Source organism: Hyalella azteca, unplaced genomic scaffold (assembly GCF_000764305.2).
Source record: "Hyalella azteca isolate HAZT.00-mixed unplaced genomic scaffold, Hazt_2.0.2 contig90, whole genome shotgun sequence".
Lineage (NCBI taxonomy): Eukaryota > Metazoa > Arthropoda > Malacostraca > Amphipoda > Hyalellidae > Hyalella > Hyalella azteca.
Window position 1 is genome coordinate 37,684 of NW_025930451.1, and position 27,366 is coordinate 65,049.

At 39.4% G+C, this 27,366-nt stretch overlaps 1 protein-coding gene across 1 annotated transcript; it reads left to right on the top strand.

Annotated features, from left to right (window-relative positions):
• Positions 1 to 18,366: 18,366 nt before the first annotated feature.
• On the top strand, positions 18,367 to 20,934 carry LOC108681359 (carboxypeptidase B-like; the record flags this gene model as incomplete). The annotated part of the gene is given in 1 exon segment (XM_047880963.1): positions 18,367 to 20,934. A coding segment is annotated over 1 exon segment (879 nt), but the record flags the coding sequence as incomplete, so codon positions are not given.
• Between the last annotated feature and the right edge of the window lie 6,432 nt (positions 20,935 to 27,366).

Here is a 27,366-nt window from a genome sequence, read left to right on the forward strand (position 1 = left end):
AGTGGCGTTGCTATGACAACGTAATACTAGCAGTGGTATTATAAAAACATTTACGCGGGAAAAATTTGCGCGGGAAAAAAATTTAGGCTTTTAGCTAAGACTTGCGTACGAAAGTTTTGATAAAGCCAAAATTAGGGTGTATTTACGTACCACAGAACTTTTTTGTCGTAAGTACAAAAAGTTACGAAGTTTTGATAGTCCGGCCCCTGGGTCACAAATGTGTGACGTATGAACAATGTAGTTCTTGCCGTTCATGATTAACAATGTGGTGCAAATTGTAGAACGGAAGTAAACTTTCTTTCTTGAACTCACCTTAGTGGGAAACCCGTCCTAACCATAACCTAACGTCCTAACCATAACCTGACGTCCTAACCCTAACCTAACGTCTTAACCCTAACCGAGTGAGGTTAGCGCTGGTTTGCTGCTCATTTTTGAGCTGGTCAATCAGGTTTAAGCGGGTAATGTCATGAATGGGTAACTGCCTGCTTTGTGTTCTATTAACCACGTTTTTCTGATACAAATCTTATGAATTCGTTTGATTTATGATGCTAACGTTCTAAAAAAGTAGATGTATTTGATGGAAACATTGCTTGCATCAAACGTTATGATGCGAAAGGGTCAGGTATATCGGAGGTGTCTCATCTGATCATCACAAATTTTGATGAAATTCTACCCATAGATTGGTTGATATTTCAAGCAAACTTTGCTAAAAATTAAGCTAAAAAATGAAAAATTAGTAATATTACATGACCCTGAAAGGATTTGTTTACATATATGTAGTGTATGTAATAAGGAGCCGAGCACAAAATTTCTCTAAATAATTTTTAATTCGATTTTTCAAAAGGAAAACCATCTTTCCAGAATTAATCTACGTTATAGTACAGAATTTTTCTTTCTAATAAATACTGTTTCAATAAAAAAGGCATTGATGAACTATTTTCTGGTGTTCAAATATTGTTGAAAATGGCTTCGATATTTCTATGAGCAAGTTTAAAATATTTTTATTTAAAAACAAACAAAATTATCAGTCAATATCTCGCATATATTGTTACCCACGTAGATATAAAAAGTGCGTTGTTAATAAGATTAACGTTGTTGACGACGGTCAATATAAGGAGCTTTTATATCAGCTATTATTACATATCCAAGTTTATACAAGTTATTATTCAATACTTTTAATATAATGATTGATTTTTTAATAACGCCCTGTTTGTAGAATCTTTCCTCTGACTTCTCTGATTTATTACCCTAATGCAAACTAATAAATCGATTGAAAGAACTTTGTTTGATTTCCAGGATTATTCCTATAATAACCTTTATATTCTGAATCATAAATGAGAGCTGTTTAATTAAGACGACTTTCCCAATGATGAGCTTCCGTGATTATAGATTTACAAGTTTAAACTTGCCAGCTACAAAAAAATGTTAGATTTTTTGCTGGGATTTAGAGATTATCCAATACAGTTGATAGTTCAGTATACACATCATTGCGTTTCTGTTAATGATCATATCAAGTTTACAATGCAACAGGAAAAAATGCCTTGGTTCCCAAGTATTACATACAAGTGAGGGAAATCCTATGCAGGCGCAATTTAAATCGAAGAAAGACCACAAATACTCTCAATATTAGATGGACAAACAAACATGCATGTATTATTACACAGGTCCATTCTGCTATTTATTCTAATTTATTTATTCTGAGATTTCTGACACCGTCCCTTGATATGATCTCCCGCCTTGAAGGAGAGCCAGCATTTATTATGGCACTGTAATCAATCCGCTGTGTGATACAGGATCGCATGAATTTTCTTTTTATTGGACGGTTAGTTTATTGCCTGCAATGAACAGTTCCGCTGCTGTTATCGTTACTGATCGAGATAAACGGATTAGGTACGTTATTATGGATGTGGCTCCTGATTGTTGCAGTCTTCTATGTGATGACCAGGTAATAAATTCTGCAGAATAAAATCACATCATGGAAGCAAGGATTATGAAAAATAACTCATTGCCTACATACGTGAACTTTGGAACCTACGCCGGAGATTTCGCTGGAAAAAAATGCTGGCAGAATTAATCGTTGCTTGAATGGTCTCAACAGTTTGCAAATTAATCTCAACATTAACTTTAAATTGACGTAATATGCTGCATTCAATGATTAAAACTCTTTGACATCGCCAAGTAAGTCACAACCATAGTTTCCGAGAGGATAAAAAGGCCTAAAAAGTGGAAAAAATATAAAAAGAGTCCAGGACCAGAAAATTTACTTTATGGAGGTGCAGTTACAGTATGTTTCTAACGCAGTCAAACTACAAGAATGCTTATGTTTACATAGAGAAGATTTAAAGGCATTATTATTTTGACTGCATAACATACTACTGGAATCAAGACTAAAAATATCACTTGGCGACAGTTCTGGTGGTCTAACCAATTTAGAAAAATTCTTGGTAAAAAGAGGCAGAAAGACGCTGCTGGTGCGATTTGAAAGTCATGACCATTACTTTAGTCGGCAATGAATTTCGCCAATAACAAGTAGCAGCTCGTCCTATCACAACATGAAAGATAGGAAAGGAAAGTTGGTAGAATCAAAATATACCAAAGAAAAATTATCTCACAACACAACGGGAAAAATTTATGCACAGCTTAAATCTAGTGGAATCGCACATGTAACCAGTAAAAAAGTGTTGAAATAAAAGTACAATTTATTTGTAGCATTTATTTCGAGCAGCTAGTTACTACGGCAACTTTTAAGTTTCTTGCCCAAGCCTATATATATATAGTAGCTCAGGTCTCCCGCCTCTATACAGCGTCGGTCTCTAGCTTTGTGCCTTCAGCTCGATCAGGCTTCAGTGGTAAAAATAAACATTCCAGTGAAGAAAACATTGGTTGTCTCTCAGCTTCACCCTGAAATTACCATAACAATAGTCATAGTTAAAAATTACTGGTAGATTTATTATTATAATTACTATAATACTGTTAGATTATAATACTGGTAGCGGCCATATTTTCCTGTCATATTTAAACCAACCATGGAGAACTAAAACCCTCATAAATCTCTATTATAAGGCTTGTTAATGACTCGGTATTCATCCCTCAATAAAAAAGCCGAATCATTCAAATGCACGGCTCAAATATTGCTCCATCAGCCGCATCAGGATATGAATCCGAAGGACAAAACCCTGTTAATTAGCCTAATTTTAAATTCCATAAGCATGAACATTTGTGTTATAAAAGAAAACTTTTTAAAACTTATATCTTTATAAATATTGTATCGGAATTTCATGAACGTCGGATTTAACCTGAGAACATGGCAGTCTCAATGCCCTCTCTAAAACAGAACTGTTCTAAGAAAAATGATTTTTTATGTTGCTTAGCTTAGGTTCATTTGTATGATCTTTCATCGTTATATATTGCAAATTGTTGTTTCTTTGCTTTAGTTCTACCTGAATACACATAAATGACGGTGAATTCACCATTGAACTTGCGGGTAATATTTTCATGTTGAAGACTCCACTTGATGAATATCGAAGACCAAATATCTTTTGTATTTTACAGTTGCAATAAACTTTACTTGATTCCGCAGATTCTGGCAAAATTGAAGTGAAGGAGGAAGATGCTTCACAGGCCAATTTACAAGACCCCTCACTGCTTACCGCAGGTTCGTATACTTACCGCATGTTCGTTATCAGATTATATGAGTTCGTTAATACTAATAAAGATTAATGAATTTATATCACTTGTTTGCTTAAATCGCAAATTAACTAAGAATTTAAAAGCAAAGAAAAGTCCACAAAAATTCATATCTTTATAGAAAACGTTTCGGTGACCAGCTCCATCGTCAGTTCTTAGAATCTAGAATCACAAATCAGAAGTCACAAATTAATATATTGACAGCACAGAACAAAATTAAAAACGTAAATTTACAAGTAATAGACGGAGCAAAAAAAATTATCTATTAACAATTTCAAGGGGATAGGAGCTAGCAGCTGAATTCAAACTGGGCCTAATTTTAAAGATATACAGCGATTCTAGAATGCGCAAATCGGAAGTCCCGGAGGTGGAAGCTAACACCTTAAAGTCACTGTCAGAAACAGGGACATCACACTGCTCGGCGTGAGCNCTTCACTGTATTATAAACTTTTGTGTCATCGGCATACATCTGTCTCTTATACACATCTAGATGTGTATAAGAGACAGAGTTTAGATTCTATGAACAAGGCACGAAATGGAAAAGAATCGGCGACAGGCCACATCAGGCCTACACTTCAGAGCCGACATCACTATGTTATGTTATGTCAAGTAGACTTGCTGAAAATGAGTTCATCGGCTGAAGATTAATCAGAATCGTCTTTACAGCCATCATCAGGTACGTTTAATCAGTTATAAAAATGTTAAATGTGGACCTTACAACAGCGAGCCAAGCTCCAATTTTCCTCTTAATGTGAGAGTTGTCTACTCATTTTAGCATTATTTTAGCTCAATAATTTTAGTCGCCTAATAGCGATGTGTTTGAAGTATGTTATGCATTATTTTTCTATTGCTCGGCTTATGTTCGTTTCAAATGAACTGAGACTAATTTGTATGATCTTTTGTTAACTATTGCAAATTGTTATTTCTTTGCTATAGTTTTACCTGAATGCACGTAAATGGCGGTGAATTCACCATCGTAGTTGAGGGTAATATTTGCATGTTGAAGACTCCACTTAATGAATATCGCAGACCAAATATCTTTTGTAGTTTACAAATTTAAATAAACTTTATTTTGATTCCGCAGATTCTGGCAAAATTGAAGTAAAAGAGGAAGATGCTTCACAGGCCAATTTACAAGACCCCTCACTGCTTACCGCAGGTTCGTTTGTTAATAGTAAATTAGATTATGAGCGGCTGAGTAGCAATCAAGTATCTGAAGTGAGAAGATGAAATGGGCTGCATCCAAAAGTCCTATGTACGTTCATATTTCTTTGGTATAATTGACATATGGTGAAAAATGATTTACTATATGATTTATTTATTTACAGCGATACATGCGCGCAGCGCAAATGGGTGACGAATGAATTCTTCTTCCGCTCATTATATCAGGATAAAAGTATCATGCGACACGTTACTAACACGGACGATTTCTTCATGCTCTTAACTAAGAGAACATTTACAAGCGAGTGAATCCTAGAGGGCGAGGAACTATAGTAATGCAAATTTTTAACAAAATGGCAAGTGCTCATTTTTTACTCTAAAATTGCACCTCTTTCTAGGCGATATGGGCTTACCCAGTTGCAGCTAACAAATTTACCGTAGATAAATGAAGCCATTCGTATTATTTTAAATCATTTGAAAGCTATTTGTAAGCATTTTAGTACTTCATGGTTCCGCTATATTGCACACTCTGAACATATGCATCCATATTTAAGATGCGCGACAAGTAGAGATGGTAAGAACAAACAAATCTAATTACACGAGGAAGTATTCATGATAACATGGCATGACACACAACATATTCAAATTAACAATGTCTTATTTCAATTATCCTTCAATACTCAATATTTTTTCTATTTTCAAACAAGAGTCAGAAAATTCAGCATGTTCTCAAAAAATGAATTGATTAAGCTCGTGCATGAGACGCCCGATGATCTGTGTCTAAGGAATTGACTAAAAAAATCCGAAAACAAAAGTGAGAGCATCTCGAATGACTAAACTGGGTTTGGCTTCTTACATTGCAAGGAACAAGGCTATTACGTTCGTGCAATCCTTAATTGGAAACGTTCATTGTTGTTGGATTGATGAACAAAAAAAACTGTGTTGACCTCTTCCCTACACCGCAATGTATTTGCAAAGCTCACAAAAATTGCTGCCACATCATAGTCGTAAAAATCGCTCTAAATGACAAAACAATAATTAACGAAAAATGCCCTTCGCAACTCAGTAAAGTACTTAGAAGAAATGAAAAATACAGATTTGGAAGGAAAGGGCCTTCGCCAAAATTAGTTACAGAAATGGAAAATATACTATAAAATTATTCCTTACTACTATAATACTATACGCCAAAATTAGTTGAGAAATGGAAAATATACTAAATTCGTGTTCTCTCAAAAGAAAGAAACGTTCGCCTGATCTCGCCCATGGATCGAAAAACTTCACAAGCGCAGCAGCGTGAGATGGAATAGCAAAAGAAGTGCTTCTTGAGGGAAATGAACAGAGTGATTCTTCTCTCAGTTCGTTGATCCTATCTCCAGACATACTCGAAAATATAGAACAATCAGCCCCTTCAAACACAAAGGAAATGAAGTCTGACCAAAAACTTGAAGAAGAGCAGCAGTACACAGAAAAAGAAAATGTATCTCATCACATAGGCCCATACGTTCCTGACGATCACGATTTCAAGAGTCTGGAAGCCAGGTCGTGGATCAACGATAACATCGTTGATGCTTTCATTTGCTCACGAGTGTCGCTCTGTTAAGAAAGTGCATCTTCAGAACAAGCAAGCATGTTCCATATGGGCACTAAAATTGTAGAAAGCCTGAAGAAACATGGCATCACTGACCGAATCTTAAGTTACGGACTCAGAGAAAAACTTTCAGAAAAAGACGTGATAATATGTCCTGTGAACGTTGATGGAAGCCACTGGATTTTGTTCTTATATAGTTTGCCCAAATCTTACTGTAATAGCATGTCTGGACAGCCTTCATCGAGTAAATAGGCTGATCTTTGATATGAAGTCGCAGTTTTTGGGAGTGCTCACGTGGGTCTAACCAATAACTTCCAAAAAATCCAAAAAATTCGAATGGACCTTCAATGCACCTCTGGACATCGAGCGTCATAAGAACAGGTTTGACTTTGGAGTGTACGTCTGCTTTTGGGCAGAATAAGTCTGTGGGATCATGTAACTCTAAAATCTTCTGATGAAAAAAGAGAATACATTTTGAATGAGTGTAAAAAAGTACAAAGTTGAACAATCATGCGACGTTATTACGAAACAAATTTAGGATATATCGGCAAGGTCTGAAAAAATTCCTATCTCAATCAAAGTTCCACTTGGCTTGTCATCCACTGCTGATTTCTTGGCGGAAATAAGATCCAAAAAATTTGTGGTGAGATTTCAGCGCGGTTTTCTAGGAGTTTCGTGCAAAAAAACAACTGACACAACAATGGTGTTTTGTGAGGGTGAACGGTGTTATGACTGGTACCTCGTAGACTGCATTTCAAACCGTAGGAGGCTACCTAAGGGTAAATACTTGAGTCCCTTGTGCGCGAAATCAGAATAATATGCACATTGTTTAACGTAAAAATGGTAAAGTAATATTAATTTTCTTTCTAGTTGAAAACATTTCACCCAGCAAGGAAATCAAGTGGAACTTATTTTAACGGAAAGGGATCATGAGATTGTAACGAGATCTTTGCTTTTAGTCAGCTATCGTGAAATGCAACTATGAACAAAAATCATGTAGCTTGCAAATTTAAGAACAATGAAATTAATGAAAATTTTGCTGATTCCACATTTTTTAACCATAGAAGCACCCCTATGAGTGGGTGAATTGAAGACGCTAAGATTTGCTGCCTAGTGCAGAGAGGTCATCACTCGATCCGCACTGTTTGGGTTCAATATTTTCCGAGATATAAGCGTTGAACTAGTTAGACCGTAGGTGGTGATAGATGTTTCTACTCTATTGGCGAGTGCTAAATGTTATGGTCGAGTGCAGTGTGGTAATTTGCTTTAAATAAGTGATTCATTCAAGTTATTTCATCACTCCGCACTCTCTGGGATTAATATTTTCCGACATATAAGCGTTGAACTAGTTAAACCGTATGAGGTTTTTGCTTTAAGCACTATAGGCGAATGCTTAATGTTATGGTCGAGTGCGGAGTGGTGATATACATTGAACAAGTGATTGATTCACCTTATTTTACCACTTCGCACTCTATGGGTCTGATATTTTCTGAGATATAGACGTTTAACTAGTTAAACCGTATGAACTCGTCTTGCTTTAAACACTATAAGCGAGTGCTAAATATTATATTTATTTATATTTATTTATATTTATATATATTATATTATAAATATCCAGCTTTGAAGCTGGACTGCTGGAGGACGGGCACAAATACAACATCAACGGATCAACAACGTTGGCACATGGCGAGCAAAATATTACTCGAACGGTGCGGAGAATCTAGAGATTCCGAAATTTGAAAATGACAGGTTTGAATGAATGTTGATGAAAAAATGTGCAGCAGAGCTACGCACTCGGTTCAACATTAAACGGGGATAACCAACATCACGGGGGTAACCAAAACCACTGAGTAACTAGCACCACGGGGGTAACCAGCTCCACGGAGGTAACCAGCACCACGGGTGTAACCAGCACCACGGGTGTAACCAGCACCACGGGGGTAACCAGCACCACGGGGGTAACCAGCTCCACGGGTGTAACCAGCACCACGGGGGTAACCAGCTCCACGGAGGTAACCAGCACCACGGGGGTAACCAGCTCCACGGAGGTAACCAGCACCACGGGGGTGACCAGCACCATGGGGGCGACCAGCACCATGCAGTTGCATTCACTACAGGCGCTTGCAGGTGTTGCGAACAGTTGTGACTCGCTAATTGGTAATTAAAAATTTCCTAATTAGTGTGAAAGACACTTGTGCTATAATTAATTTAAATGAGATGAGACGGCAGTAAGATTTTTATAGACCAGCTCAGAGTTTCAAGTTGAACGACTACAGAAATTTGAACGCAATTACTGTTGTGGATCGCTACCCTCTGCCTCTACTTCACTCTGTATCTCCGAAATTGCACAACCAGAAAATTTTCTCCAAGATTGATTTACTAAGAGCATACCATCAAATCCCCATGAACCCTCCGGACATAGAAAAAACTGCCGTATGCACTCCGTTCGGACTTTTCGAATATTTATACATGCCGTTCGGACTCAAAAACGCTGGCGCCACATTTCAACGCTTCATCGACAACATCTTCAGAGGAACTGATTGCATCTTCGCCTACTTGGACGACATCCTGGTATTTTCAGAAACCGAAGAACAGCACTACAAAGATTTGGATAAAGTAATGCAAATTCTAACGGACAACAATCTCAAAATTTCTCTTTCCAAATGTGAATTCGCCACCACCACTATAGACTTCTTGGGCTANAGATATTGGAGGCTCAGTTCACTGTGAAAAGGATAACCAGCTCAACTACAAAATTTTGCACGGCCTTGACGAAGTTGACTCCAACCCTGCTAGCCAGATTACCAGCTGCAATAATTGACACAAATACCTACGTGGAACTAAGAGCAGCAGTGCTGTGTCAGTACGAAGCCACGAAGTCGGAAATTTTTGAAAAGCTGATTAAGACCACAACTTTCGGGGGCAGGCCATCCATTTAACTCAAGGAAATTCAGTCCCTCGCCGATCAAGTTGGAGTAGGAGAAGAGCTGGTTCGTCATAAGTTTGCCCAATCCCTCCCGCCCAATATTGCACCTATCATCGATTCGCAGAAACAAACTCCACTATGAGAGCTAGGTACGCTGGCAGACCAATTGATGCCTTTTTCTGACCAACAAGTGCAGACACTGGTCAATGCCGTTGCTCAGCCGCAGAGCAAGCCACAAGATTACGCGCCACGACGCCAACGGGAGAACAATTCTTTTCAACCTCTTGGTCTGCAGCCGTTTTCTCCTCGTCAGCGCCCGAAAGTCTGCCGCGCACATTTGTACTTTGCAGAGGCTGCTCGTACGTGCAAACCATGGTGCAAGTGGCCAAACAAAAATAACTGCCGTATCTTAGCAAACTCTCGCCCATCTTCACCTTGTCAGTCTCCATGCCAATCTCCCACACGTCAATCTCCTCGTCGTTCATCTCAGTCGGAAAACTAGTTGCTCGGGTCGACCTCGCTTCTGGAGTCGACCCACCGCTACTTGGATCACTGCAACTTTCGGTACTACGAAACTGGTCTTCCTAGTAGACAGTGGAGCAGCTATCTCACTAATCCCCCATCGGTACGCTTCAGGAATAACCCTCTGTCCTACCGCTGTTTTGTGACCTCGGCAACGGGACAGCCCATTAAGTGCCAGGGGGAAGCATCCATTGAAATAGCATTTCCTAAATTGAGAAGAGCCTTAAGATGGACTTTCGTCATCGCAGACATCTCCCACGCTCTGCTAGGTGCAGACTTCTGGCGACCTTCTGATTTCTTGTCGACTGCAAAAACAGGCTATTGTTGGACTCTTCTACACAGCGCTCAATGCCCGCATTTGCAGTAACTTACTCAAATTTTCCTACGCCCATTGCACCACTGTTGAAAACACACAAATCCTTAACTCTACCATCGGTGTTGTCTCGGAATAATATCTCTAAGCCTAGAGTTCATCACTCTATTGAACTTACTTCGGACAAACCACTAACCAGTATTTGCTAGAGTACGTCATCTGTCAGAAGCCAAATTGAAGATCGCTAAACAGGAATTCAAGACATTGCTCGATGCTGGAGTCGTACAACCTTCCAAATCACCATTTTCATCGCCAATTCACATGGTTCCCGAAAGCAAACGTGGAGAGTTTGTGGCGACTACAGAAATTTTAACGCAATTACTGTTGTGGATCGCTACCCTCTGCCTCTACTATTCTGTATCTCCGAAATTGCACAACCAGAAAATTTTCTCCAAGATTGATTTACTCAGAGCATATCACCAAATCCCCATGAGTCCTCCCGACATAAAAAAAACTGTCGTATGCACTCCGTTCGGACTCTTCGAATATTTATACGTGCCGTTCGGACTCAAAAACGCTGGCGCCACATTTCAACGCTTCATCGACAACATCTTCAGAGGAACCGATTGCATCTTCGCCTACTTGGACGACATCCTGGTATTTTCCGAAACCGAAGAACAGCACTACAAAGATTTGGATAAAGTAATGCAAATTCTAACGGACAACAATCTCAAAATTTCTCTTTCCAAATGTGAATTCGCCACCACCACTATAGACTTCTTATTAAAATCACTTGGCTGCTTAAGTCGCAAATTTACCAGGAATTTAAAAGTAAAGAAAATAGCCAAAAAGTTCACCATTTCTTATAAGCGAAAACGTTTCGGAGTCCAGCTCCATCGTCAGTTCAAAACCTAGAACACAGGTAACCCGCGTCCTTATGTTCCTTCAGCAGCACGACGTTCCATCTTCGAAAGCCTGCATAACATCAGCCATCCCAGCATTAAAGCAACAGTGAAGCTGGTTAAAGAGCGATATTTCTGGCCTGAAATGGATAAAAACATTAGAGAATGGTCACGCAACTGCCTTGCGTGCCAGCAATCAAAGATCCATCGCCACACCAAAGGTCAAATTGTGGATTTCAATTTATCATCGGACAGATTTGAGACAGTGCACCTAGATATTGTAGGTCCGCTGCCGATGGTCAAAGTTGCCGGAGATCCGTATTTCAAACCACAACGATATTTACTCACCTGTATCGACAGATCCACCAGATGGATTGAGGCCACTCCTTTACCTGACATCACCGCCACAACCATTGCTTCCGCCTTCATCGAAACTTGGATTTCCCGTTTTGGAGTACCTCTCCGTGTAGTCACGGACAGGGGTGCCCAGTTCGAAGCAGAACTCTTCGCTGAACTGGCAAAACTTGTAGGTTTCCATCGTCTCAGAACAACAGCTTATCACCCTCAAGCTAATGGGATGATTGAACGGGCGCACCGAACCATCAAAACAGCAATAATGGCCCGTAAAGAAGCTTGGCTTCAAGCACTACCAATCGTCCTACTGGGAATACGCAGCTTGCCAAACGAGTCTGGATTCTCTCCTTTTACCGCAGTTACAGGAGCTAACCTCCTGCTACCACGTCCACTAATAACAGAAACCAACGAGGACTGCTCCAAAGAAACGACAACCAAACTCCAAGAATTGATGAGATCAATCGATTTTCAGAGTTTATCTGAAGGTCGTAGTCACACCTCTACAAAATCATACATCCCCAAAGATCTGCAAACCTGCACACACGTGTGGCTGCGCATAGATCGAGTAAGGAAGCCCCTCGAAGCACCATACACCGGACCTCACCTTGTAGTGAAGAGAACTCCCAAATATTTTATCATTAAAACGGGCTCACTTGAACAAACGGTATCCATAGACCGACTCAAACCAGCGTATTGTCAAGCACCTCAAGATTCAAAGCTGAAACAAAACCCTTCAGTTGACCTGCCGAAGAAAACGGAGCAACCATCAGCCTACCACCCGCCAGTGACCGATACAGCTTCAGAACCAGAAAACAAGGAGCAACCCACTCCAGGGACCACTGCAGCTGACCCACCACAGCGAACAACTCGCTCAGGTCGTCGAGTCAACTTCCGCCCTAAAGCCGATTTTATATATTATTGATCATTATGTCTCCGACATCTGGCGGGGTACTACTGTAGTGTTAAGACATTTTGCGACTTTTATTTTGTAATAAAATTATGATTTACCTTTACCTTGGCAACACCGGTAGGAAGTTAACGTCGCGCACAGAATTTTCTCGTTAGTCATTATTGTTCGGCTGATCCCCGCTGCAGGTTAGTTTAAGCTCTAATAGGTTCCTTTTTATTGTCTGAATAATTGTTATATTGTATTATTTCTCTTCATTCATCTTCAACAACGATCACTTATTAGATTCAATCTTCAACAGATACGCACGTTGCCAAGGGTATTATTCTTTACACTATTTTCTTAATACTTATATTCAAAGCCCACCTTTTGTGAATTTGCCTTGCAGTAAAATCTCAGTTCCAGTCTCTTTCATTTCCATTCTTGTTTTACTGTGTGGGTAATGACTGGCACTTACCCCACATATTCGCACTCACTCCCGCCTTGCATCCCCTCGTGCCAATCTTCCTCAAACACTTGTACATGTCTCCCACTTTGCCTGTCGCACACACTTCCTCCCATTCCCTTATCTTATTCTCCCACCACTCTCGGGAAAACCACCTCAACCGTCTTCGCAAAGCTCTCCTCGCCTGCTTCACCTCCTCTCTCGCTCCAGCCACCTCTCTCTCCATCCGCTCCATCAGTCTGCCATCTCTCCTCTGCCTCAGCCTTCTCCTGTTACCCGCCAGTTGCACCTTTTCATTTCTCAAACGCACCGCCGCACTCACTCTCTCATTCAACGCATTTAGCTCATCTTCATACCCAATTGTCCAGGGATTTTGAACCCTCTTCTCACATACTCCACATACTTCTTTCGCAACCTCAGTCATCACCTCCGCAAGCGCCTTCCATTTATTACCTTCATTTATTCTCTCATTTGCCTCAGTACTCCTCTCATTTGTTTTCACTTTGTATTCTTCCCTCGGCTTCCGTTCTTTCAACATCTCCCACTATGTCCTTGGCGCTCTCCTCGTATTCCCTCCTGGCACTCTCCATCTTCTCCCCTTCACTCTTACAGTCATAACTACTGGCTTGTGATCCGACAACTCGTATTCCCCATCTGTCCTCATCTTTTTTACCATCCACCTCCTATCAATCTTCCGCATCACAAAACCATCCAACTCGTACCATCTGCCATACCTCACATTAAACCACGTCCCTCTCCTTTTATACATCATGTAGCTATTCACATACTCCAACTCATGCTCCCCACACAAATCAATCAGTTCCCTTCCTGCCTCATTTACAGTATATTCCCAATGCCATATCTTCCACACACCCCTTCCCTTTCATTCCCTCTGCCCACATTCGAGTTAAAATCTCCCCCTATAATCAAATTCTCATTTTCACCACAAGCAACTCAACCGCTCTTCTGTACCCCTCCATACCGTCATCATTCGTTCCACACACAGGCTGATACACTGATACCAGGCGCAACCCTCCCAACACCACAATAGTCACTCTCTCCTCAAACTATCTTTTCTGTCCATCTCTCACCCACACCTCTAAAGCCTCACCTCTCAAAATCACAGCTGACTTCTTCCTATGTACCACCACCACTCTTTCCTCTTTCTCTCCCAGCCACAACACACCCTCATCATCCGCACTAATCTTACTCAACAAAACAATCTCCCATCCTTTCCTAACAATCTTCTCTAGCACTCTCCTCAAACGCCTCCTATTAGGCTCTGTCATTGACAATCTCTGCACATTTCACGTCACAATCACTCTCTCACTCCTTTGTCTCCCATCCACACCTCCATTCACAGCCTCAGCCTCTCTCTCTCTCGATCTCTCCTCCTCCTCCGACCCTCGTGGCGCCTTTCCCTCCTCTCTGCTCTTCGTCTCTCTCCTACTCCCCTCCGTCCTCTCCAGTTCCTCGGCCCGGGGTGCGGGTGAATGGGCAGGAGTCCAATCTCTAAGGGCTGCTGCCAGCCTGTCCAAACGGCTCGCCACCGTCCGGCAGGCACCGATGCGGGCACCTTGAGGCACTCGCCTTGAAAGTTATTGAGGGCGAGTCCCCCTTGTGCCACAGGAGGCCAACCACCGAGCAAGGGCTTCACCACCATCATCTATCATTCATCCGCATCATCTTCATCCACTATCGCGCTGGTCTAGCAACCATACAACTCCACATGACCCTTCAAAGCCCCGGTGGGTTTCTAATACCTCGACCCAGAGAAAAACCCATGGACATACCGTCAAACCGAATTTTGCGCTAAGCGCATTTTTGCCTTCTACTATCGTTTCCATTTCCTCTTTTCCTTTCTGGCCACCCTGAGGCCTTCTCCTTTCTGGCCTCTTGATTTTTTCCCACATTTCCCAGTGGCACCTCCACCACCACCACCACCACCGAGAGAAAGAATATCTTAAAAATTTTCTTGAGAGCCACTTTCTAGAGTAACCGGTTAAAACATATTTTCTATCTAGCTTTTACACATCATTCTAAATTTATTGTGATGAACATGACTACAGTGAACAGAAATTGTAAATATTTCCTCTTAACAAAGTATTCTTAGCCCCAAAAGCCCTAGTTCCGTAGAACAACAAATTTTGCTTGAATAGAAGTGAATTCCTCTAAACTCCAATAAAAGTTCCATGCTCGATCATTAATATCACGCCTATCGCCTAATTTCATAGACAGTACATCGAGCCGATCGAGGAAGTCAGGCAAAATAGAGACAACAGATTGTTTAATACATTTTGAGATAAATTATGTTGTACGACTTTCATGTTTTTTTTTCTGGTATGTTTTCACATTCATATAACATCACCGACCTCATCTAGAAATCACATATCCCTCAAAATAGAACAGACCCTCTTCTGAGAGTCTAATAATAGACCCTCTTCTCAGAGTCTAATAGGTAGAAGGACTCCTTAGCAAAAGTGGAGTTGCTAACAACTCACCGTTTGCGAGTAGAAAATATTACGACCCCTACAATCTGACAGGAGCATTAAATCTTCGTTTCTAGAGACGGAGAATTCAACCAATCACGAATAGTTACATAGATATTAAATACCCTTAGGGCTCATGCAATAATAAGTCTTAGCCATTTTTTGGACAATACAAATGCAACCTTAATAAATGTACCGACACAGTTTTCTATTTTCAACGTCACTGATATAAATCGACGTTAAGCTACGTTAAAAATAAATGAGAATGCCATAACTGACAACAGAGCTACACAACAACAAAAAGTAATAATTTTGAACAAAGTTGATCGAGAAGAAATAAGTGTAAATTACCACCTTTCAACTGCTGTAGACGACACAACAAGACGGCAGACTTTTGTAAAAAATGCTCCGCTGCTCAAAATAAATGTTTTATTCAAATTGCGATATCAAATCGCACCCGAGGAGAGATATTTCGCTTTCAAATGACAGTTAAAATTTTCAATCTATTTCTTTTAATCTACGTTATTCCATCGTATTTGTATGAAGACCGAATGAGAAAATGAAAGTATTACCATTACATTATCATCATGTTTGATTACACTGTGCAACAAAATTTTTGCTACTCATATGAAATTACCTGTATCTGATTTTGTATCTGTGTTTTTTACGCTGATTCCATGTATGCCCTTGAAATTTCTCTAGCACGTCAGGTTTTCGAGTTATGTTTGTGAAAGTATTTTATGCATATAAACTTCAGGGTCAGCCTCTAAAAGTGAAAGTACATTCAAAATAAGGATTGCCTGGTAAAAGTGTGTTGTGTATTGTTGGTTTCAAATGCACTTTTATTGTATAATAATGGCTGAGTAAAAATTTAAAAGCAAAGAATAGTCCACAAAAATTCATATCTTTATAGAAAACGTTTCGGAGTCCAGCTCCATCGTCAGTTCGTAGAATCTAGAACATACATAGAAAGTCACAAGTTAATACAATTGAAAACACAGAACACAATTAGAACCTAAATTTACAAGTAATAGGGCATAAAAACCTATCTATTCACAATTTCAAGGGGATAGGAGCTCACAGCTGAANTCTTACACCTGTCTCTTATACACATCTAGATGTGTATAAGAGACAGGTATTAACTTGTGACTTTCTATGTATGTTCTAGATTCTACGAACTGACGATGGAGCTGGACTCCGAAACGTTTTCTATAAAGATATGAATTTTTGTGGACTATTCTTTGCTTTTAATTTTTTAGTCATTTTGCGATTTAAGCAAATAAGTGACATTAATACTATAATGGCTGAGATAATATTTTTAAGTGTTTTTCTATTGCTATTGAATTTTCTGAAACTTTTTCACAATTTAATTCCAGAAAAGTTTGGTCGTGATAAATCTAGGCTATTAATTAATCTGAAGTAAGCACCAATTTGATTTTTTAAATTTTAGTTAAGCAGTAATTGTTTGAAATGAATCGTCGAAATTGAAACAACAACCCTGGCAATTTCTGTTACATTTGTGGCAAATTTACCCCAAAAGATCAGAGAAAAAATCTGGCCTCCAAGGTGAAGATAGCATACAGGCACTATTTTGGCTGTCAAGTTGGGGAACAGGATACAAATTGGCCACCTCATATCTGCTGTTCTAACTGCTATGTCAGTTTAACACAATGGTCAAGCTCAAAAAGAAAGAGTATGCCATTTGCTGTTCCAATGTTCTGGATTTTTCCCTTGCTTTTTCCCACTTGGGAAATGCTTTTTTCCCACTTGGATTTTTTCCCTGAAAACCTTGGGGATATAAGTGATGAGCATGGTGAGCGTTTTCACCAAGATATTGCGCTTTTGGAGAGTCGGTATCAAGGTCGATTTAATTTAAATATGATGGGAGACTATTGTTGATTGCTATCATATCATATATCATAGCAATTAGGTAAGATTTCTTTCCAAACTGTCTTGATTACCATTTTTAGCGCATTTTCCCATTTATGAAAAAAATGCACCATTGTGCTCGCCATGTCCGTCTGTCCGTCTGTCTGTCCGTCCGTGACTTCACGTTTTTGTCGACGAGAAAATGCGCTCTCTGTCACTCACTGCAGTGAGTACTGAGTTATATTTTTTTATATTTTGATTACATAAATACGATGTTTGAAATGTATAATCCAATATTATTTAATCATGTTCAGTTTACCAAATGTTGCATTTTTATGAATTTCATCAAAATTATTTTTTTAATATCTCGAAAACTATACGTGCTAGAGTACTTCTGTTTGCAGATTTGAAATCAGCGACCTCGATTCCTTAAGAGCTATTTTGGTTTGAGCTATGAAAGAAATTTTTTTTCGTTGCACAGTGTTATGTGTATAGATGCGAGCCAAAACAGCTCGCCGAATGCGTTAATATAATTCGCTAAGCGCAGCCAAATGAGTAGTTATGATACAAGTGTTCGACTCACGACGGACAAGCGTCATATTCTCTGCTTGAAAATTGCAGATAAAAACTTTCAAAATTAGATACCGAAAAATCCAAATTATTTAAAAGAAATGCTAAGGAATGTAGCTTATATACCGAAGAAACATAAGATTCGAACGAGCTGTCGCCCATGATTTCAGTCCTGCGCTACGAAGGTTAACGATGACAAAATTCGGCAAGCAGTATTCGACGTTAGCATTAGCAGTACTCCTCTGCTTGATAATTATTCAACAATCAGAACCAAGGAGTCCAAACGGCAAGGTGCGGATTGAGGATGCTTAAGCATAGTCGGCAGAACACCTGAAGAGATGGGCAGCAACTTACGACGGTTAAAGCTTGGCCCGAAATAGCGATTAAGTGTAAAAATCGATCGATCTCTCTCGCGCAAACGATATTCAACTTCAACGTATGGACAATTCTGACCGCCGCAAGAAGCTGATTTCCCGTTTCGACGACGTTGACAACGTGAAAAAACTTATTGATGAAATGAAATTGAAATACCGTTCAACAGTACCGCCAAGCTAGGAATTGGGAAGAAACGAAGACTATTACCACACCAAGGAAGAGTACGATCACTTGTGCAGGATGTTAGACTATAAATAATTCAACTCCTATAAAGATCTTGAAGACTGGTTAAAATGTTTATCAATCATCTTCAGGCCATATGCATCTCTGCGCGTCATTGGGACCACGCATGAAAATCGATCTATTTACGTGATGGTCGTCAACCCACAAGGCCCCACCACGAATGCTATGTGGATCGACGGAGGCATGCATGCAAGAGAATGGCTCTCGACAGCTGTCGCTCTGGTAGTGCTATAAACACTGATTATTAAGTGCACTTAAAATGACGAAAACACCTTGAAAAATAAATGGTTCGTGGCACCTTTAGTTAACCCTGATGGATATGAATTCTCTAGAACTCATGACAGATTGTGGAGGAAGAACCGATCACCAAAAATAAATGACGACCGTAGAGAGATTTGCACTGGAGTTGATTTAAATAGGAATTTTGGATTCCATTGGGGAGAAGTGAGTAAAGGAAAATTGCCATGTACCGAGGATTATCATGGAGAAAAAGCTTTTTCGGAACCGGAAACTCGAGCAATATCTTAGTTTTTGACGGAACATAAAAACTAAATTCGTGCAGTTGTGAGCCTGCACACTTACGGATAGATGATAATCTATCCCTGGGATTACACAGGAGAACGACGAGAAACGTATCGGTGTGTTAACAGTCTTGCATATCAAATGTCTATGTATATGAAGTTGGCTAACCAGCGCGACTATCGATACGGACAAACCCACGAAATTTTGTACCCAGCTTCAGGGACGTTTACTGATTGGGTTGTTGGAAGTTTGGGCATAAATTTGGCTTACGTTATCGAGCTCCCTGGCGAAGGTGGCAGAGGGTTTTTGGCTTCCCCGACCGACATCATGCCTACTGCTAAAGAAGTGCTTTTTGCTTTGAAACCTCTATAGGTGGCAATGTATGTGTCACCCTGTGATCCCTCAAGATTTGATTTTTAAAGAAATAATAGAAGAACGTGGACCTACGACGTATTTAAACCAAAGGAAACGGCCGAAAATTCATGGCATGGCTTGGGTGACACCGAAATGATAATGGAAGATGCAGTTGATGGTTTGATGTCTAGGGACAGAAAATTACGTTTACACGACAAACCAGTGACCATACGAGAGAGCTTTTCAAGAAATAATCCGTCGGTCCATAATATTCAAATTGTTACCGAAACCCCACATGGAAGATACAAAATGAGAAACTTTACTTCTAAACTTGGTAACCATATTTTGATTTGCTTCAACTGCACCAATTTTATTGACAATAGTCACGACGGTGCAACTTATTCACAATAAAGATCGCATGACGTTCCATCTAATGAAAAACCTAATATAAATAAAAAAGGCGTGAAAAAGACGGAAGAAAAGAAAGTTTCGCAGTACAAATTTTAAAAGGAGGAAGTTACTACGAAAGTGACAAAACGCAAGGAGCCAGTCAAAGAAAAATTCTCCAATCACACAAAGGAACCTGTTAAAGGAGCCGGTCATACTGAATTGCACTCAAGTTCGGTTTCGCAGTCAAAGATGCCGAATGAGAAACCGGGCTAAGAAACACCAAAATATCACAACGGTGAAAATCCATTGAAATCTGAAGGATAGAATAAAGAACCTGACAATGACGAACATCGAAGGCTGCAAAATAGTCAAGTCGGTGCGCATGAAACAAGACAAGGAAATGAACCCTCTAACTCCGGACGTAATAAACTTAAAACGTACCATAACACAACGTAGAAATATAGTTACGAAAAGGAAACGAGAGCAACAGAAATTCACGCAAAATCTCCCGGTGGTCATGGCCATCCGTTCAACACAAGTTCGAACGTAGCTGCGAGAAATGGTGGTCACCGACATCGACACCGAAGGAGGCCAGGCCGAAAATGGAAGTGTATGAAATGGAAACGTCGGCACAATCATACAAATGTTGACAAAACTTCTCAGTAGTAAAGTAAAGAGAATGGCGCCGATGACCCATTCATGCAAAATGGCTAATTTTAACCTGAAAAAACGGACCAAACAACCGATATTCCCGATTTAAATTCGCCTGCTCACGAAAAGAGGAAGCAATATCATGCGACGAACTCGAAGAAAAATTCTGCAACAAATTTCGGGACGTAATCCTAAAAGATTAGAAACGAGAAGTAAAAGCATAGATTCAGGAAGCATAAGTTACACAGGAGTTCTAATGAAGAACCTGAAACCATGTCAAAGCAGCACGAAAAAAGCACAAGGCATCACTGGTCAGACAGAAGATCGTTTCATCAGAACTCACTTCGTTGATCGGATTTGAGTTACATCGTTTGTAGTGTCTGATATGCCTTATTTGAGTTAGAAGTTTTTTATAGTAAGCGAAATCTCAACACCCCTTGGATTACATTATGAACAGCCGAGAAATTGCATCACTGAGAAAAGGAACTGTTGATTATGATTTTTCGTTAGCTGTATGAAATTTTTTGAAAGATGGAAAACGTGCCTAGTGTTTGTTGCGTAAATTAGGAATTAACTTTGTTTATAATATAAATACTCTCGTTGAAATTAGCAGCACATAAGGAGGATAATCTTTCAAAAACGGAGATATACATATATTCTGTTAGTTTAACTGTGTTATATTCTGTTAGTTGGTAGTGAAATTATTATTATCTTTCTCAAATGATTACATACTACCATGAGTATGTTTCTGTTTTACTGACCTCTCATTAAAATAATTAACTGTCATCAACGTTTTTCCAGTCCAGTCCCGCAGCGGGTGTGGTTCACAAGCATTGCGATGTTTATATTCATTTTCCGTAGTTCCGATCGAGCCATTTGTCTGTACGAGTTTGGTTCTGAATGCATTCTGAATCAAGCATTGAAAGTCAGAGATAGAGGCCATTCGGTCGTCCAGTGGTCCATTGCAATAGGAATTGACGGAGTGCGACAGCTGATTGGCGCTCTCACGTCTCCGAGCGCGTCGCAACGTCCGTTAGATACGACAGAAATTCGCGCGAACGGAGAGGCCCGAGAAAGAATTTCTGAAAAACTTTTTTTGTAGGAATTTCTCAAGCTTCAGAAACACAATTTTTCAGTGTGACATGTGTTTTTTAGCTTAATTTTTTATACAGTATGTTATGTAAGATTTAAAAGATTGGCCTCTCAACGTACTTCTCGATGATTGCTCTGAAAATGAAGATGCTTTGAAAATAAAGAACAATAATTAGAATGGCCCACTTCGTTAATGAAAAATAATCACTATAATCATGTTAGTTTGAAATTTTTGTTTTGAAAGCAGGAATAGTTTTAATTATACAAATTTTTAGTTTGCACTGGCAGTGCAACTACTCAGAATTAAATAATTCTAAGAAATTTCGTGTCTGCTTATGGTTTAGTGAAGAAATTGTTGAGAATTAGGATCTACGGCCAGATTAATAACTCAAAGCCTACTTATGTTACTTAGGAATCCTTTGCAAAACGAATAGCATATTACAGCAATTCCAGGTAAGCAATGCCACAAACGCTGTAATAAATCTACAGCTAAGAACTCATCTCTATACATTTCGATGCAGACGCTAAAATGCTTAGAGTGCAACATAACCGTCCAACATTTTTCCGCAGACCTTCCTTATGAGAATCTTAAGTGAACTCGATGCCGGCGAGTAAATCGGGGAGCTCTAAGTTTGCTTGGCTTTGGGCTTTGCCTTCAGATTTATAGGAGCATAGAACTTATGGCGAACATACTGTGCGTTTCGCTTAAGCGTTCAAGATGCAACCAAGTGCTTTGGCCGAATCATATTAAACCTTTACATTTACCGCAATGAAGTATGACAATTTATGAATTGGCCCGTTAAATAAGGGGCATGAAAAATATTTGACATGCTCCGTTTAAAATTGGCCATTCCTGAATATTTTGGTCGCTGCAGTTTGCTCCTACTCAATTCTATTGTAATCTAAATTTGGTCTTTTCTGTTATTGCTTTTTAGCTTCTTTTATAAAAACCGAATTCAGTCTGAACCACTATGTATAACTGAAGTACGTAACAGTCAAACTAGAAATAATAACATAAATAAATTATATTGTTCTCAAAATTTTCTGTCGGGTGATTTGAATGAGAAAATAAACTTTATGGATAAGAATTTTTGATATCTTGTCCGATTTTCTCAGTTAGTTACTATATGTTATAAATTCATTCACTAATTTGCACAGGATTCTTTGAATGATTAGTTTAAATTATAACAATCCATCAATGAAACGAGCGTATTGTCCCTCTTAATCGGTATCATGATCTTCATCAAGACACAATTAACGTAGAGTGGGTTTCATTTTACTCGTTCACTAGCTTACTGATTATAACATAAATGATAAATGCATTCTCGTAAACACGCAGAAATCCATTCCAAAAATATCTTTACTTGCGACATTTATAGCTTTGGACGGTAGCACCTGAGCCCGGTCTGCAGACAGGCGGGTTTAGCAACGCCCTTTCAAGGGTCGGCTTTAGGCTCGATCAGGGAAATCCTTCAAAGTCGAGGGAGCGTTCCAATTCGTTTGGTCCACCCGGCGAAACCCTAGTCACGTGATCCCGTTTGAGAGCCATGGCTTCTGTGCTACCAGGAGAATACATAAAAAGAGGAAGGCACTTAAAAGTTGGAAAGAGTAAAGAGGAAAATAATAGAACAAAATGAATAAAAGCGTTAAGTAAATAAATAACTTACTGGTGTTGCTTAGGGATGGGTTAGGTTAGGATCTGTTTCGAAGAGCGAGAGAACCCGCGTGGGCTTTGCATGGGTTGCTCGCCGAGCATGCAGGGGTTGGTTATAGTGTTCATTTTACACAATAAAAGTACGCTGAGTAAATTTATTATTCTACTCTAGCTGTTACATACTCTCATCTTTTTTATGTACTTTTTATATTTTCGATTTTCTTCGACTTTTCCAACTCAATAATCTTAGTTTCAGTTATAATTCTCATTGTTTCAGTTTAAATTTTGTGAAATTTATAGAGGGTATGATAACGATGCTGTAGGGATATGAGTCACGCGAGACTCGGAGGTAAAATTTGGGGTTGGGGGGTGGAATTCACTGGGATTGCCAGTCGTTTTTAATGTACGTCGCTCTCAGTTATTACGTCAGCGTATTTAATGTAAATGCACCTGAACGCGTCTTTGCTGATACCGCCATATACTGTACAGCAGCACCTTCGTGTAGCTCTGTAGGTATAGTGGAGGGTTGTTCACAGTCGTCGACGAAAAAAAAATATTAAATAAAAAAGGTGTTGAAAAAATCCGCTTGTTTGGAATGTTATACGCAGTCAGAGCATTTTTAGCGCATTTTCTCATTTATGGAAAAAGGTGCTATTGTGCTCGTCATGTCCGTCTGTCTGCCTGTCCGTTTGTCCGTGACTTCACGTTTTCGTCGACGAGAAAATGCGCTCTCTGTCACTCACTGCAGTGACTAGTGAGTTATATTTTTTTGTGATGGTGATCGGCCAAAAAGTATTTTGACTGAATAGTTCGGGGCAATTAGATTTCATGGGATGCATGCTAGAGGCCAGCACAGCCTTTGCCTTAATTCAATATCTATTCCTTTCCGAGCGTAATCACGCTAGAGGGCACTGTGGAGTGAGGCAGCTGTGAGTTAAAGTTGGTGTGGTGAGATGACTTGTTAACTACAGCTTCTTAGGTGCGAGGCTGAGTATTAGACTCCTGCGTCTCGAAATAATTTTCTCGAAATGAACCGGGACAGACGAAACGAGACGAGAAAATTCCGGGAAAAAAATAACGGGACAGAGGGTAAAATTTGTCCCGGAATAAACGTATGAACCGAGACAAGACTTCTGTCCCGGACTTTAAAACTTGTGTATAGAGCATGTAGCGGTAGCGGCCGCTACTTTTCAAAGTAACGCTGCCCAGCTCTGTATAAATGTATGATGATAAGCCAAAGTTTACACCACATCAATAATTAATTTGTCTCGTTAAAATAGCTATAAATTCCGGGAAATTTTAAGGTATCTATTTTAACCAGGACGTCTCGTCTCGTCTCGGTATCGTCCCGGAATTCTTACGGAGGGCTGAAAATTGTCCCGGTTTTTATTGCAAACCGGGACAGAGCCTGTCGTCTCGTCTCGTCTCGGATAAAAAAAAATACCAAACGCAGGAGTCTACTGAGTATAGTTATTGCATTATGAGGGTAGGCGTTGGTGCTAGGGCTTGTTTATGAGTTAAATTTTTGGTCCGCGGCTGCGCTCCCGATTTCATCGTGGATTAATTCTTGAACCTGTTGGTTTTGAACTGTGCTGAAGGCAGGAAAGACGCGTTGTGGGGGAACTATTTATCAAAATGTAAATTTAGACCCTGATTTTATTTTGCATTTATTGTATTTCGGTTATAGATTGAATAATAGAGTATGATTAGGCGTTTGGAAGTAGTTGGGGTACATGAAACATCATCTGATAAACATTAAGAACCGTGTGAGTTTAGTTTTGGTTAGGCGGTGAAAACGATTCAGATATTTGCTGTGAATTGACATGGGACTGAATTGTTTCCATTGTTTTGCTGTAAATTGGCAATTTCGCGACTCAAGAGTGACGAAATTCAGACTCAAAACTTCACCAGTCTTCACGGAAGTGAAGAGAGTATTTTCTAAGAATATACCTTATATTTAATGCATGGTTTATGTTAATAATGAGATTATTTAAATTTTGGTAATAAATTTTCACTTGCCATTTGTTTTCTTATGTGTTTATGAGCCAATAACTCAGCGCACCATTGCGTCTAGCGTTCCGCTGTTATTTGGTATGTCATTGGAAAGACAATGCAGTCTGTATTGGATACTCATAGTGGGACGGCAGGGGATGAGGTGAGGCAAATTGAACTGTGTGCATTTAAAGCGGGGGACAAATGATATTGCTCATTCTAATGGACGTCGTTCCGTCTAGAAAGTGATTCAGGAGTGTTCTTGTGGAGGAAAGATGGACGTTGACTTGCATGACTTCACATCCGCTATAAGTTTTTGGATGCTTGTATTACATCGCTGAAGATACAATATGCATCGAACACGTCTAAGGCTGTCTGTGTGTGACTCTAATTTCATATAACCTTTTTGACATTGTGTTGAAGATCATAATAGTGTTTTTGAATGCTTGGAAAAGAGGTTCGATTTTGGATTTTCATGTTATCACAAGAACTTGACGCTTTTTGCTGCGTGCGCTAGTGTCCTCTTATTTCTTCCGTCTTTTTCTGGAGTCTGTTGAGTGGAAACGTTTGTCATTTGTTCCTGCATGGTTTCGATGCATTCCGTGTCAAAATCTTTATTTTCTTCTTCGTTTTGTGTGAAACTTTATTGTCTGCTTGTGTGTTGTCTGCTTGTTGGAGGAGCAGTCAAGGTTTTGCCACGAGAAATCACATAACAAACGCATTTATACTCTATGAATAACTGTCATAAAGTTAACTAGGCGGTTATCCCATCTTTGTATACAAAACTTTTAATTTATTGATTAAAAAATGGCAATAAAACAGCGCGTTGAGTTTATTGGTAAGACATTGACCAAACAATGTGTGATTCCTTCAAATTTTATCATCATCACCCTGCTCTAATTCTTGGAGTCTACAACAATGAGCTAACCCACTCCTGCTTATTAAATTCTAAGTTAAATCAAAGCTGCATATGCCGTCGCTCGTGGTCGTCTTAATGACCATTAACATGATCATGAGACGAACGGCGACAAACAGCTGCTGATGAAAATTTATTTTTTCTATTCGTGACAAGCTGAATTAACACGCTGAAAGGGTTTACTTTTTTTCCTTCTAATAGAAAAATAATATTTTATCAGCATTGACGGTGAAACTTTCAATAGTAGTGAAAACTGATTTAATGTTAAAGTTATTGTCTGGCATTGAAGTGCGCAATAATCGTATCTTATTGTTTGCACTTAGGATTGAAATGCTAGCACAAAGGCAGTCTACTTCACGCTTGTTTTCTCAGTTGATCCTTTGTCTAAGTTTCTTTTTGGGAACTTTCGTATTTCCATATAATTAAAACTTTGGAGATTGGAACGCTATCTCGGACGGCAGAACATTGTGGTCAAGTCTGCAAAACGGAATGCTTTTCTTGGCAAAGCTAATCAAGTTGACGTTGCACAACGTCGCCAACAGAATTAAACTGGGCCGAAGTTTCAAGATTGTAATACTTATCGATTCGAATGTTCAAATAAAGTTCTCAATTGCAGATGGCCCCTTCACTGCATTTGGGATAAACAAATATTCAACAGCAGAGTAGAATCCATGTTGATGCAAAATCCGTATTCACCAAGAAAAAAGTGACCACGACTGAGAAGATTTTACTTGAAAATCGAGCAGAGGTGACACTGAAATTAACAGATTAATAGTAATATGATACTGAACGAGAAGTGATATGGGAAGTTGTATATTTCATTTGAAATACTAATCATAATTACACATTAGTTGATATTAGTTCTCTGTAAGAAATGATATTATTTTCGATGGCATTAAAGATGTACAATGAGTCAAGTGCAATAATTTCACCGTTTTTAACGTAAGGAGTTGTTTATTATGTTTATCGTGAATCTATTGACTTCATTCTGAGTTCTGTGTCAACACAGTCTCCTGCTTAAGCTTCATATGAACGTCAGGAGTCAACAAACCTCATATTGGGAAACTTGTGCCAAGAGATTCGCTCTACGACTAATTTCCATTTTACCGGCGTGACAACGGCAAAACTTTGGCAAAAGGACTATGAGTGAAAACTAAAATAACTCGCAAGGAATAGTTGCCAACGGATAGGACGAGACTCAATAATGAAACTTCACATAGGTATTTTTTCCGGATTATGTCCCGTAATTTCACTATTTTCTTTTCACAGCAGCAGTACTCAGTCAAGTTCAATATTAATAGTTTATAAAATTTACTCTAGCATTGTTACAATACTTGCTTGGATGATTAACCAAATTTTGAAATTTATACCTGATGGCACATCCTCGCATTTAATACTTAGTCTTCATTTTAATGTCCGTGCACGGATATCTCTTCGTCCGCCT